Consider the following 15,251-nt stretch of genomic DNA (forward strand, 5'->3'; position numbering starts at 1 on the left):
CCGGGGACTGTTGTGGGGTGGGGGGAGGGGGGAGGGATAGCATTAGGAGATACACCTAATGCTAAATGACGAGTTAATGGGTGCAGCACACCAATATGGCACATGTATACATATGTAACAAACCTGCACATTGTGCACATGTACCATAAAACTTAAAGTACAATAAAAAAACAAAAAAGAGACAGGGTCTCTGTCACTCAGGCTGGCAAGCACTGGTATGATCATAGTTCACTGCAGCCTCAAACTCCTGGACTCATGTGATCCTCCCACCTCAGCCACCCAACTAGCTGGAACTACAGGCACGTGCCACCATACCCAGCAAATTGTGTTACTTTTTCTAGACAGGGTCTTGCTATGTTGCTAAATGGTCTCAAACTCCTGGCTCCTGGCCACAGACAATCCTTTTGCCTTGACCTCTCAAAGTGCTGGGATCGCAGGTGTGAGCCAGCATGCCTGGCCTTTCAGTTCTATATTCTCGATGATTTTCTACCTAGTAGTTTTATAAGCTGGTGAGAGGTGGATGTTGGAGTCCCCAAATATAATTGTGGGTTTCTCTCTCTCATTTCACTAGTTTTTCTTTTATGTATTTTGAGATTCTTGTTTGTATACATTTAAGATTATTATGCCACTCTGATAGAGTGATCCTATAATCATTATGTTATATCCCTCTAATAACTTTTTTGCTCTAAAGTATATTTTATTAGATATTAATATAGGCAATGTTTTCCCACTCTTACTTTTAATCTACTTATGTTGTTAAATTTGAAATGATTTCTACTCTTCTCATCTGTCTTTTGATTGGTGTATTTAGACCATATACATTTAAGGTAGTTGTTCATATTTTAGCACTTAAGTCAGACATTTTAGTATTTGTTTTCTATTTATTTCCTTTGGTTCTTGTTCTCAATGTCCTGTGCATTACTTGAACATTTTAAGGATTTCATTTAGATTTATTTATAGTGCTTCTGAAGGCATGTCTTTGTATAGTTTTGTAGTGGTTACTCAGGGTATTAAAACATATCTATGTGACTTAGCCTCTGAGTATTAACGTTTTACCACTCTGTGAAGTGTGGAAACCTTACATCCATTTAGGTCCTTTTATTTATTCACTTTTAAAATGCCATTGTCTTGCGTACCAGATGGTGTTACAATTTGTTTTAATAATCAAGTTTGATCTATAAAACTTAGGAGAATAAGTCATTGTACATACCCATATTTCTTCTCTATTGTTCCTCTTCTTTCCTGATACTTTATTTTTTCTTCTTTCATTATTTCCTTTCTGTTTGAAGAATTTCATTTAGCCAATCTCTAAGAGTAGGTCTGCAAGCAACAAATTCTTTTAGTTTTCCTTCAACTGAGGATATCTTTATTTCCCATTTATTCCTGAAAGATAGTTTTGCTGATAATGCAATTTGAAGCTGATAGTTTTTTGTTTGTTTCCTGTCAGCAGTTAAAAACTTTTGTCCCATTTTTTTTTTTCTGGCTTTCAGTTTCACATGAGAAATCTACTTTCATTTGATATTCTCCTGTCAATAATATATCATCTTTCTCTGGCTGTTTTCAATAATTTTCTTTCTTTTTAGTTGTCAGAAATTTAATTATCATGTATCCTGGTGTGAGTCTTTTGGTGGTTTGCTCCCTTTAGGGTTTGCTCAGCTTCTTGAATCTATAGGTTTGTATCTTTCACTAAATTTGGAAATTTTTCAGTCATTATTTCTTCAAAGACTCTTTCAGCCCTGCTCTCTTTCTCCTTTCTTGAACTCCAAATATATGAATGGTTTTTAAATTTAAATTTAATTATTTTTTTATTATACAAGTCCCTGATGCTTGATTTTTTTTTTGTTTTCTCCTAAGACTGGGTAAATTCCATTTATATATCCTCAAGTTCACTGATTATCTTATCTGTTATCTTATCTGTTATCTCCATTCTACTAGGAGCTCATCCAGTGAGTTTTTTGTTTCTCTTCTGTTATTGTTACTGGTTGAGGAGATCCAAGTTATCCCAAGTTACCAGTGGCATATTCGAATGGGTCTGCAGCAACTTCAGTCCTCCTCAGTAGAAAGAATTTGACTGAGGGGGCATAAAGCAGAAGAAGAGACCAAGGCAAGTTTCAGAGCAGGAGTGGAAGTTTATTTAAAAAGCTTTAGAACAGTAAGGGAAAAAAGGAAAGGAAAGAAGGAAAGTACAACTTAGAAGAGAGCCAAGTGGGCGACTTGAGCAACCAAGTGCACAGCTTGACCTCTTGACTTGGGGCTTTATATGCTGGCATACTTCCAGGATCTTATTGGGAAGCTGCTGATCAGTTTTAGGTGTTTTCTATCTATTAGGAGAATGCCTTTCCCTGGCACCGGCTGTAAACAATTATTACTTTAGAGAAACTGTTAACCACCTGACCATCAGCTGAAGGTCACCCAACACTCTTGGTGTGTGTGTGGTGGGGAGCCCTGTCTTGCCCTGCTCATACCTGATTAGTTACCTACTGTAACATTATTGTATCTTTCACTTGTACTATTTCCGTTTCATTTGGTTCTTTTTTTTTTGAGTCAAGGCCTCACTCTGTCACCCAGGCTGGAGTGTAGTGGTGCAATCACAGCTCACTGTAGCCTCAACCTTCTCAGCTCAAGTGATCCTCCCACCACAGCTTCCCGAGTAGCTAGGACTACAGGCTCACACCAACATGCCCAGTTAATTTTTGTATTTTCTGTAGAGAAGGGGGGTTTCGCCATGTTGCCCAGGCTGGTCTCAAACTCCTGGGCTCAAGCAATCAGAGGACCATGCCCCACTTTCATTTGGTTCCCTTTTTTTTTTTTTTTTTTTTTGATGGAGTCTCGTTCTGTTGCCCAGGCTGGAGAGCAGTGGCATGATCTTGGCTCACTGCAACATCTGCCTCTCGGGTTCAAGCAAATCTCCTGTCTCAGCCCCTTGAGTAGCTGAGACTACAGGCGCACACCACCACACCTGGCTAATTTTTGTACTTTTAGTAGGGATGGGGTTTCACCATATTGGTCAGGCTGGTCTCTAACTCCTGACCTCAGGTGATCCACCTACCTCAGCCTCCCAAAGTGCTGGGTTTACAGGTGTGAGCCACCACGCCCATCCTCATTTGGTTCTGTTTAAAAATAACTTTTATTTCTTTGCTGAAATTTTCCATTTTTTTCATTTGTTTCAAATGATTTTTTATTCCTTTTTGAATCTTATGATGGTAGTTTTAAAATCCTAGTAATTCCAACATCTGATTTATCTCAGTGTTGACGTTACTTGATGGATTGTCTCTTCTTACTTAAATTGTGAGTTTTCTATTATATCCTGGACATTTTGTCTATTCTGTTAGGAGTCTCTATTTAAACTTTCTATTTTAGCAGGCAGTCATCTTGTTTAGCTGTAGCATGCAGATCCTCTCCTACTTTTGTCAGCTATCATTCCAGTGAAGTTGTTTTTGAAAGCTTTTTGGTGCTGTTTTGGTCTGATTGGTTTGTCTGTTGCCACTGGGTTTCCTCCTGTTTTCTGCTTGTGCTGCCTGAGGGGAGCAGAAATAGTTTCCCTAGGCCTGTTGCCCAATGTCTCTCAGTTGGGCATGGAACTTTCAGGCTTGCAGTGACAAAGAGGCTTCCCTGCCCAGTCCCTTGTTTTGACAGGGTACCCATCCGGCCGTGGAGATTAAGTGGTCATCCTGGGATGAGCATTTGTGGCAGGGTCTCTTTTGCTGATGTCTCCTGGTTGCTCATGTCTCTGAGTAGGGAAGAGTAGAGATGGAGAGCCCTTCGCCTGGCTGCTTATTGTTAGTGGGGAATGAGGGAGTTCTTGATGTCTTGATTAATCCCCCTTGATGATGCTGTCAGGCTCACCTCTTATTGGAGGGAATCCTGCTTGATCTAGGGGAGGAATAAGCCTCCCTGGGCTGCCTTATCTTGTTAGGTTGGGGGTCAAGAAATACCCAGCCTGGACTGCCACCTTGTTGGGTGACAGGACATAAAACATCTTGCTGCTGTGTTGTTACTCCATCCCTGGGATCCCAAAACAGCTCTCCTTCATACCACCTTTCAGAGTTCTCCTTCAGTTGCCACTTGTGTTATTTCTAGGCCTTATGGTTGTACTTAGTGGGAAGGAATAGTGAGAAATGAACCTACACTGTCTTGCCTGGACTGGAAGTCCAATCAATCAATAGGGTTTTAGAGTATGAAATTCTCAAGATAGACAATATTTTAGTCAGTCTTGTGTTTCAGTAGCCTACATACTAGCCTGGCGACTTTGAACAGGACTTCAGTTATTTCATCCACACAAAATATAATTAAAGCTCCCAGCCCAAGACCTGGCACACATGAACCACTCAATAGGTATTCAGTCATTTCCTAGAAATCAACTAGTTCAAACCACCTGTCTTAAATATAGGTAACAGAGGCCTAGAGAAACGAGGTAGCCTTTCAAATGTGCTGTGCCTTACATATACCCAAGTAGCATTTTCCTCCCAAAGGCCAAAAGCATACTCCATTAATTCTTGATTTTGTACTTCTATATGTAGTTCTAGTTTAGTTGGACAGGATTTGAAGATTGAAACTAACAATACCAATTTATATTTGAAAAGTACTTCCAAATTTGCAAAGTGCTTTTGCAGTTACTATTTCCCTTGGTTGTCACAATCACAGCATGAGTCTGGCAGGGTAGAGATTATTCCTATTTTGCAAATAAGGAAGCACAGTAAGTCAGGGGGGCTGACTAATCCGGAAGCGCTTTCTCATTTAGGGGCTTCCTTTGACACCCTCTTTCCTGTGAAACTAGGCCTTTACTGAATGACAGGAGGCTGTGAACATAGTTGATTTCAGAGTGCCCAGCTTGCCACACCCTCAACCACAGCTAACACAGTGCATTACCTTGGGACTACAGAGTGAATAAATTCCAAGATCAGGCTTATGTTCTGTACAAAGTATCATGAAAATTTAGACCTCAAATTACCCTTAGGGTTTGATATGGTTTGGATCTGTGTTCTCACCCAAATCTTATGTTCAATTGTAATCCCCAGTGTTGGAGGTGGGGATCCTTCATTAATGGTTTAGCATAATCCACTTGGTGTTGTTCTCCTGATAGTGAGTTCTTGTGAGATCTGGTTGTTTAAAAGTGTGTAGCACCTCCCTCTTCACTCTCCTGCTCCTGCTCCTGCCATGTGGGATGCCTCGCTCCCACTTTGCCTTATGCCCTGACTGTAAGTTTTCCCGAGGCCTCCTCAGAAGCCAAGCAGATGCCAGCATCATGCTTCCTGGACAGCCTGCGGAACTGTGAGCCAATTAAACCTCTTTTCTTGATAAATTACTCACTCTAAGGTATTTCTTTATAGCAATGGGAGAAAGGACTAATACAGAGTTTGTTGGTTAAAAAAAAAAATCCTACCAGAATAGATGAAATTACCCATCTGTATAAGTCACCTCAGGGAAGGCGGTTACCTCAAATTAGAAAGCAGGTTGCTGAATTCTAACCAATGAAAATAGGGTATAGCTCAGAAAGGCAAGATTGAAATTTGATATAGAAGAAGGCTGTAGTGTGTTTAACAATAGGAAGGTGGTTGAATAAACTATAGCTCATATAGTGAGATACTATGTGGCCATTAAAATAGCAAAATAAACCTATATTTATAGAAATGGAAAGATGTTCAAAATTAAGCAAGACTATTACATAAGAGTGAACAGTACAGTCCTATTTTGTTCTCTGCATGTAGATTTCTCCCTGCATAGAAAAATTATGATGTCTTCTTTTTTGGTTCTCTATATTTTAAAAACATTCTATAATGAACAAAGATTTATTGGTTAATTTAGCATAATATATTATAATATGACTGTCTAAAGACAATATGTCAAGAGTAGGAAGGGACTGAATAGAGTTGAAAAAAGAAGCATAAGAGTGAGAACTTGTCAGTGTAATCAGCAGCATCAGGGCTGAAAGTAGGAGGAGGCTAATGCATTTTGACTGTTTTTTATGTACTACCAGGGACTTTACCAGGTAGTACTTTACATATTAGCTCTGTTAACTTGCACAATGACCCTGTGTGGTAGGTACAATTATCATTCCCATTTTACAGGTAAGACGTCTAAGGCTGAGAGAGAGAGAAAATGACGCCCAAAACCACTGGGCCAGTGAATGGCAGAGCCAGGACTAGAACCCAGGTCTCTCTGTGTTCTGCCCACTAGAGGCCCAGATCACATAGTCCCCAGAGAGGGAAGCTCTTTTGAGGCCTGGAGGAAATAACCCCCAAGTTCATGAGTGAGAATTCTTGCTGGGAGAGGGGGCAGTGGGGGCAGGAGAGAAGGCCTTGAAAGGGGGTGAAGAGCTTGGTCTGTAAACAGGTCTGTCCCCAATGTGAATGAACAAACTGGTATACTGTCAGCGCTCTTTTGTGAGTTAAGTTGGTGTCAGTCTTGCCCTCACAGCTGGTCACTGACAATGCTCTTCAGAACCAGGTGCCCTGATACCTTTCTTGTCTTATTTTAACATCAACAGAGAGTATTTTAACCTACCTGCAGATCCTGTCTTTGTAAGGTGGTTCATCTGTTGAGGCTAGGTCAGCGTACCATTTTTGGAGGTATGCCATCTTTTCTTTTATTTGTAGCTAATACACAGTAACCTCACACATGCAAAAGACTGAAGGTTTTTAATTTTGGATAAAAAACACGGTATCATCCAAACATTTGCAAATTGTAACACAGCTGCAGTAGAGGGCCAATGATCTCTGTGGCACTGGACAAAACAACTGGCAGTGAACATCGTCACTGGGTCACACATCCATACCGCAGTGGTGTAACAGGCTCAAGAAAACACATGACAGGGAATTAAAGTCAATCATTCACACTGTTGTACCTTGGCAAGTTCAGACTTGAGCTGCTGTGACAGTGTCAGTCTGTAAACCTGGAGCTAATAAAAAGTCAGGTTCTCAAAGAACCTATAGAGTTCAATTCTGAATTATACATCAGTTGCGTGATCTTCATGCAGGTATGTGGCTGACATTAACATATTACAGATAACACTGGTCATATACTTGAATCTTACTTTTAAAGCTGCCTGATGATATATCCCAGAGAAAAGGCCAATTGTTTAACTTTGGTCTCTATCTCTGGCTTGGCATGTCCTAAAGTACTCATTAAACTTAGCTAGACAATATCAAAGTAAGAGGCTTAGCACTAAAAGAGTTTCTAATTTCTGGGACAAATCTTCTTCATCTGAATGCCCAAATAACCTATGAGACCAGATGCTACCAAAGTTCTAGTAAACACACACACATACACACACACACACACAAATCGCTATACTATGAGCTATATTCCAAAAGGACTGAACTTGTTAGCTGTTCGTAAGCCAGAGGCATTGTCAAACTATAATATACAACATGCTCTGTTTCAGAAGCAGAATATGTGCTCTGCATTCTCACTGGCATTCACAAAATGAAGAAACCACCCTGTCTGCAAATGCAAGTGAAGTGGAGACTTGGAGGCACTTTATGTGAACTGGTATGGCCAAATGCATGTGAAGTGGGACCAGAGGACATGGGTCTTTGAACACTGATTATCTATGACTTTGGTGTTTGTTTCTCACCTGACAGGTGAGAAATCCAATGTTGCTTCAGCAAAAGAAGCAAAAAAGTGCTAAGGACTGATCTGCCTCAGGGATATATTAAGGGGAGAGAATACCACCCATCATCCTTCACTCTCTAAAAGAAGAGAAAACCCAGGACTACATATCACAACAGAGAAAAATGTTGATAAAGAAAATATACATCTCACAGCATTCTTAAGGAAACAGTTTCTACCAGTGTAAAAGCCTTAAAAAGAAAATATATTAATCCCAGTACCACTTGGAAAAGACTTTTGGATCTTATTGTGAACAATTTAATCTCAAGGAGCACATGAAATTTTAAACAACTAGAATGCTGGTAATCATGGATAGGTATATACTTTTTCTGTTGAACTGGCCAGGTATATTTCTGTATTACTCTCTTCCCCCGACCCTTCCCACCTCCTTCTCCACAACTGGGATTCTGTAAAGGCTGGTGTAGAGCCCTCTAAAAAGTTAGAGTACAAAGCCATGAAAATGGTTGAAAGGTTAATAAAGCTTTGGAAGAGAAAAAAGCTTTTAGGTTACCCCCAATGCTTTAAAAAGCACCAACAGACAGGACACCAGACTAAACATGGAAGCCATTGGTTTCACACATGCCAACTTCTGAGCATATTTTTGTTCAGCTCCCGCAAGATCCATGGGTCTAAATGAGACAGCTGCTTTCTTTTTTATTTTTGCTTTTTTGGAATATGTTCATTATTATTATTATTATACTTTAAGTTTTAGGGTACATGTGCACAATGTGCAGGTTTGTTACATATGTATTCATGTGCCATGTTGGTGTGCTGCACCCAGTAACTCGTCATTTAACATTAGGTATATCTACTAATGCTATCCCTCCCGCCTCCCCCGACCCCACAACAGGCCCCAGTGTGTGATGTTCCCCTTCCTGTGTCCATGTGTTCTCATTGTTCAATTTCCACTTATGAGTGAGAACATGTGATGTTTGGTTTTTTGTCCTTGTGATAGTTTGCTGAGAATGATGGTTTCCAGCTTCATCCATGTCCCTACAAAGGACATGAACTCATCCTTCTTTATGGCTGCATAGTATTCCATGGTGTATGTGTGCCACATTTTCTTTCTTTTTTTATTTATTTATTTTTATTTATTATTATACTTCAGGTTTTAGGGTACATGTGCACAATGTGCAGGTTTGTTACATATGTATCCATGTGCCATGTTGTTTTGCTGCACCCATCAACTCGTCATTTAGCATTATGTATATCTCCTAATACTGTCCCTCCCCACTCCCCCCACCCCACAACAGTCCCCGGTGCGTGATGTTCCCCTTCCTGTCTGTGTCCATGAGTTCTCATTGTTCAATTCCCACCTATGAGTGAGAACATGTGGTGTTTGGTTTTTTGTCCTTGCGATAGTTTACTGAGAATGATGTTTTCCAGTTTCATCCATGTCCCTACAAAGGACATGAACTCATCATTTTTTACGGCTGCATAGTATTCCATGGTGTATATGTGCCACACTTTCTTAATCCAGTCTATCGTTGTTGGACATTTGGGTTGGTTCCAACTCTTTGCTATTGTGAATAGATGAGTGCCATATTTTCTTAATCCAGTCTATCATTGTTGGACATTTGGGTTGGTTCCAAGTCTTTGCTATTGTGAATAGTGCCACAATAAACATACATGTGCATGGAGACAGCTGCTTTCAAAGCACACTTCTCTTTTGTGAAAACAGTCACAAATCACAGAGAATGTAACATGCTTTTACTTGCATTGACATGTAAAGGAGACATGGGCTGCCAAGACTGGTGACAATACTAGTACTTCCTATTTAAGGGGAAGGCAAAGACTGTCAGTATCACAGCCAGGGAATCAGAGAAGACATGTTTTATAGGGCTTGAAAAGCAAGTTTTTTGTTTTTGTTTTTTGCTTTGGAAAAGTTTCTATGCCACCATCAAATACTCTGAAATCACAACTGCCTTTAAAAGGACAAGAAAACAAGAGTCCGTTATGACCTCACATCTTTCCATGTCTGTTTTTGCCTGACAGCTCAACCATTTCTTCACAGTATATTTAAAAAAAAAACATAGGAATAACATGTAAGGCTTAAGCCTTGTCTTTTTGTTTGTTTTTAAATGTGTACATAAAAAGGCAGGTTTAGATTTGGCACTTAGAATAAAGCAACCAGATTTGGTTGGAATCATATCTGCCTGTATCATACAAAGAATTCTCAGAGTGAGACGCCTGAAGGTGGGGTAAAGATTTGGTTTAGATATCACTAAATCATACACACTGGAAATTAATAAAGTGAGAATTATCTTCCTAGGTATAAACCAATCTGGAGTACAGTAAACCCCTTTTGAGAAGGATATTTTAACATAAAGGTAATTTACATTACCCTACACAATTGTTTAGAAAAAGGACACTTAATAAAATGCTCTCATAGAAAGATTTCCCAATAGTATATCAAAGCCTAATTAGCATCAAGAAGAGTTGGGTGTTTAATAAAAGCCAGTATGTAACAAAGAACTGACATGATCATCTTTAATTATTAAACTTCTCTTTCTACTAAATTAAGACCAAGCTTAAATAGTTACCAATTAGGTTTGAAAAGCACCTCTTAAAAAGACTTGGATTCCTTTTGGCTGGAAGTGTTCTGAGAAAGGTCTCAACTTCCAGTGAAGTGTGAGGAGTATCTCAGACAAGAGGTGTTTCATGCATGACAACTGACTTGCTGGTAATTGAACATAATTTCTAAGGGTACTTTCCAAAGATACACATGTCTAATATATGCACCATAAGCTTTAGATTCTTGTAGTTAGTTCTATATAGAGTTTCAGGTTTTCTTTCATAGAGCAAACCTTATTCGTGAATTTATTCTTTAAAAAGTCAAACTGTTAGCTGTTATTTGTTACTTAAAATTGTTTTATTTACTACTGTGATAAATCTGTCATTCCATAAACTAAGTAAATAATTAATGAATTTTTAAAACGGTGGCCATGGTAGAATCTGAGCATGGCCACAAGCACAGGAACAGAGCCTGCCTCATGCATAGAAAAGATAAGCAGTAACCCCAGGCCTGTGAAACGTGTAGAAAGTAGGCAGAGGTCAGATTAGTGGATGACAGTGGCAGGTGGTTAAATGCCTTCCTATTTAAGTACAGTAGTCACATGAGAATGGAATTTCTGCTTGGGGAACTGGAAAGGTATGACAGTGGGTGAAGGGAGTCACATTTCTTTCACAGCATAGGTGCTATATCAGAGTATGAAGTGAAAGCCATTAATAGATCATCTTTTCTAGTACTCCTGGCAACTTGCCTTCAAGAGTCTCCTCACTATTGCTGGGCTCCTACCTATAGATAGCTAATCTGCTTTTAATAGTGTGTAAATACCTGGATTCCATCTTTTTCTTCTCTCAGATTTTTAAATCCAACTGTAAAACTAAAAGGTGTTTGGTGTTGAGAATAAATAGTTGATTTTCATGCAGATTTTTTAAGTTCTGTATATTTTATATGTAAGCAATAATGTGGCATGTTGGGGAATAAAAATATCAAAGACCAAACAAATTGACCTCACAGATTTTGAGACTGAGATTGATCACATGGCCTTAGATAATTAACAAAATAATCCAGTCTTTTAAAAATGTTGTTTTTGCTTTTGGAAATACCAGGGTTGTGGTTTACTCCTTCTTAGTTTAGAATTATATTGAAAAGACCTTCCTTTCACTATTGACTAATTTTGTTTTTGATCTAAGAAATAAGATTAGGTACTATGTACTGTCCCTGTACAGATCTTTAGGAATAAATCAAGACTCTTTAGTTTTTTATAGAATTTGCAAAAACTACTACGTCTTGCCATTTACCTTTTTACTTTCAACTTCCCTGAAAACTAAACGCACTCTATCCAGAACATCATGCTAGTTAATAAACTGCAATATACAGATTGAGATATGGGAGAAAGATCTGGGAGCAAGATCCAGAATAGCTCACTGGAGGCAGATTGGTACCATCATCCTTTTTGGCAACTTCCTTCACAAAGCCAGGAGTAGATGTAGCCTCCAGATTAAAATGGTGTGCACAAACCCCATTTTTTTTTTCCAAAAGAAGTCAAATGACAACTGGCAACATCTGATGATTTAGGTTATATAAAGCAAGGACTAAATCGTGGAAAGAGGAGGACCAGAGAGATAAAAAAAAGGAAATCATCTTGATGCTTTAAAATTATAGGATCAAGGGCGCTATCAAGAATATGGAAGTAAAATATGGCCCTTATTTATTAATGGGAAAGACCCAAATAAATTACGAGTTCTTCAAAAACAAAAAGTTAAAAATTTACCAAGAGGAAGTAAATAGAAAAATGACTCCTGCTTACATATAAAAAAAGACAACCAAAATGATTTAGAGTTCTTCCACTAAAGAGGATGTTTTGGGTCTACAGGTTATAGCTAGAGATAAGAAATCAAGGAGCTATCCTGGCACTCCTCTCCCATATTTAAATTAAACCCTTAAAAGGTACCTCTTTCTTTCAAAGAAAAGCACCTAATGAGGTAATCTTTTAGAGATTTCTATGTGCACAACTGGATGTGATAATCAAGGGATGCCTCTTTAAGTCATCTAATGTTTTAGCTTAAGCCAAATATAGAGTATTTGGAACAGACTTTTTGGGTGAGGACCTGGATTCTGTTGGCATTAAGAGTTCTGGAATTGCTGAGAATATACAGAGCATGACCCAAACTGACTGAGGACTATCCTACTCTCAGTATGTGGAAGTAGCAAAATCATGACTGAATATCCAATTAGGACAGATAAAAAACCCATCAAGTATATCAACCCCTAGGAGAAAAACTGGTGTTTAAATAAAAATACATCCTTTTCCCCAGGAGTATCTGGATCTGCTATCAGAATGGACTTTTTTCAAAACTGTACATTAGCACAAGGTGATAAACCTACCAGATTTAAAAGTAGTGCCAATTGTGTCTAAAACATCCATAAACCTCATGTGATATCTAGATAAGCAAAACCATTTGTTTTCATAAAAAGACCTAAAAAGGGTCCTATTTTGCACAAACCCAGATAGGCACACAGACCATGTCTCAGTCTGAGTCTGAAGCACTGAGATTTTCAGTTACTTCCTGAACTGATGCAATTAATGTTACTAATTCAAACCCCATTAATTTGAAATTTATAATTTTAGACTGTAGTGGATTCAAGTTTACCTATGGGCTATCTACGAGAAAAGGAATTGGCTAAGTATTTTAACAAGACCTAGCTGGGGTGTGGGTTGGAGAAAGCAAGTGTTGTAACTTAAGAAAACTTTCGTCACATGTTTCAAACCACCAAGCACCCATGCACTTATGCTAACAATTAAGCATCATTTTGATTTCCTTCTCAGGAAAATATTGTATGTCTCCATTGGCAATAATGTTAGCTAACATCCCATGACTAAGCATACCTGAAAATAAAATTTTCTTTTAATTTATTCTGCAATTCACAGTTACCTGCTGTATACCATCTCTCCATACCCTCAAAAGGGTCATTATTGACCATTGTGACAATATTTCCACTTCACTCTCATATTACAGCAGTGAGGATAGAAAATAGGGGAGGTCGATCATTAAGGAAAACAGACAGTAGAACCAGCTTAATATGTGCCTCAGCTGAGAGGCAACATTTCTATAGTTAAATCCCATTTTAGAACAATAACATATTCTTTCTCTTGCCTACACTCTGTACTGCTTAATATGAACATATTGGTCACTTAATCAGTAAAGTAATTCCCTTCCAGACTTAAGTGGGGAGAGGGGTGCCCTGGCTTCACCCACTTAAACCAATTGGAAAAGCAGCATAGCCCTCTCTGGGACAAGAATCACTGTAGCTGCTGTAGGTATACCTAGCATGGATGATGAGTAACTAACTCACTGATGCTTGGAGTAGTCTGCCTCCTTGGTGCTGGCCTTGGAGATGCCTGTGTCCCCCAAGATGCCCATGTCCCCAGAGAAACCCCTGGCCTCAGAAATACCCAAGTTTTCAGAGATGCCAGTGGCCTCAGAGATGTCCATGGCCCCATAGATTCCTAAGTCTTCGGAGAAGCCCATAGCCTCAAAGGTGCTCATGTCTCCAGAGATGCCCATGGCCTCAGAGATGCCCGTCCCTCCAGAGATGCCCACATCCCCAGAGATATTTATGGCCCTAAGGCTGCCCACAATCTCACAGCAGTTATGGTGGAGGTCTGCACACTGGCTTTTTACTTGATCCATCTGAGCTCGGAGGCCTCCTTCCCTGGATAGGGTGCCATTCTCCATCAAGGTATTCAGGTCTCCATCAATACCCATAAAGCCAAGAGGATTGGTCAAAGGACTTCCCAGATGCTGGGATAATATGTTTCCTAATTGAGAGCAGGTACAGATCTCTTCTGGTGGCTCATCATGGGCTTTTAGTTTCTGCCTCAGGAGCAAGAAAGGGTTGAGAAGTATTAGAAACAGGAGAAAAACTAGGCAAACATCACCTTGATCTGCAGAGATCCTATTGCTGTCACTTATAATGGTAGCAAATGACCTTTTGCTCACCCCCTCCCCCACAACATCTTTCCCTCATCACATGCCATAGTACTTTAGAAGCCCTACCATTGAAGAATCTCAAAGGTCTTATATCTATAAAAGTCCTCTTTTATGATAAGTGCAATTTTGTTCACAAGATGGGGAGAGGGCAGGGGAATAGATCACTAATATTTATTGAATATTGCTATGTGCTAGGCACTTTACACACAGTATTTCCTTTTATCCTGATAATAAACCTATTAGTTTAGGTATTAGCTGTATTTTACAGATGAAGAAACTGAGGCTCAGAGAAGCTAAGTAAGTCACCCAAATTCGCACATGTACAAAGTAAAGAACTGGGATCTGACCCTGCATCTGCCTAACGCCAAAGTCTATGACCTGTCGTCTACATCATGCTACCTCTATCAGATATTTTCACTTTCAGAGATAATATAATGATTCACTGATACTTTACAACAGTGATTATTTGGGGGTCATAAGTCCCCATTGAAAATCTGATGAAAATTATGGACCTTCTCTTCAGAAAAATGCATACATTTTTCTGAAGGTGGTGGGGGGAGTCTTTTAAACTTTTCATTTTGTACCTTGTTGCATTCTGTATTTTCTAACTTTACACTTATATTGCCTTTTAAAAAAAGTCAACAGGGTTGTCTGGGTGATATTATCAGCCGCTTTGTTTTTCTGCTCTGTATTAAAAAAAGAAAGTTAATAACACACATACACAAAAACACATACACACTTCAAAAGGAAGTCTTTCCAGAGTGATCGGGGTATATGTGAAATGAATCTGATTCTCTCTCAGGAATCAGGCAGGGATAAGCGAGAGGGCTGGGTCAATAATAGGGCACCTTCCCTGAGGGCCTTGTGAAAGAATCTGCTAGTAGCTAAAAGAGGAGCCATAAGAAGAAGTTTCTCTACTACATCTAATCTACTTAGGACTGGACCTTCTCGGGGATGCATGTTTCCTACGATTTTAAGTTATGCTTTAGTTCGCCCCCCTCCACCTTTTAAAAAAATGGAACCAAGTAACTGGCTGTTGACTCCCAAGAGGACATTAAAAAGTTTGGGATCTGATGTAATCACAACACATTTATTTTCACAATAAAATGACATTTGTTTACTTACAGGGAGCAGAAAAG

General features: G+C 39.2%; 1 protein-coding gene across 2 annotated transcripts in view; it reads right to left on the reverse strand.

Annotated features, from left to right (window-relative positions):
- Positions 1 to 15,251, reverse strand: part of LOC129475244 (ankyrin repeat and SOCS box protein 12) — a 165,703-nt gene that overhangs the window by 30,092 nt on the left and 120,360 nt on the right. Inside the window, exon 14 of one of the 2 annotated variants that reach the window (XM_055267402.2) lies at positions 10,465 to 13,995. The exons of the other annotated variant lie outside the window; for it this stretch is intronic. Coding sequence (XP_055123377.1) covers positions 13,471 to 13,995 — 525 coding nt within the window. The 3' untranslated portion in view covers positions 10,465 to 13,470. Of the gene's footprint in view, positions 1 to 10,464; positions 13,996 to 15,251 lie in introns of those variants that run through there. 2 annotated transcript variants of the gene reach the window in all.

The sequence above is a fragment of the Symphalangus syndactylus genome, chromosome X (assembly GCF_028878055.3).
Source record: "Symphalangus syndactylus isolate Jambi chromosome X, NHGRI_mSymSyn1-v2.1_pri, whole genome shotgun sequence".
Lineage (NCBI taxonomy): Eukaryota > Metazoa > Chordata > Mammalia > Primates > Hylobatidae > Symphalangus > Symphalangus syndactylus.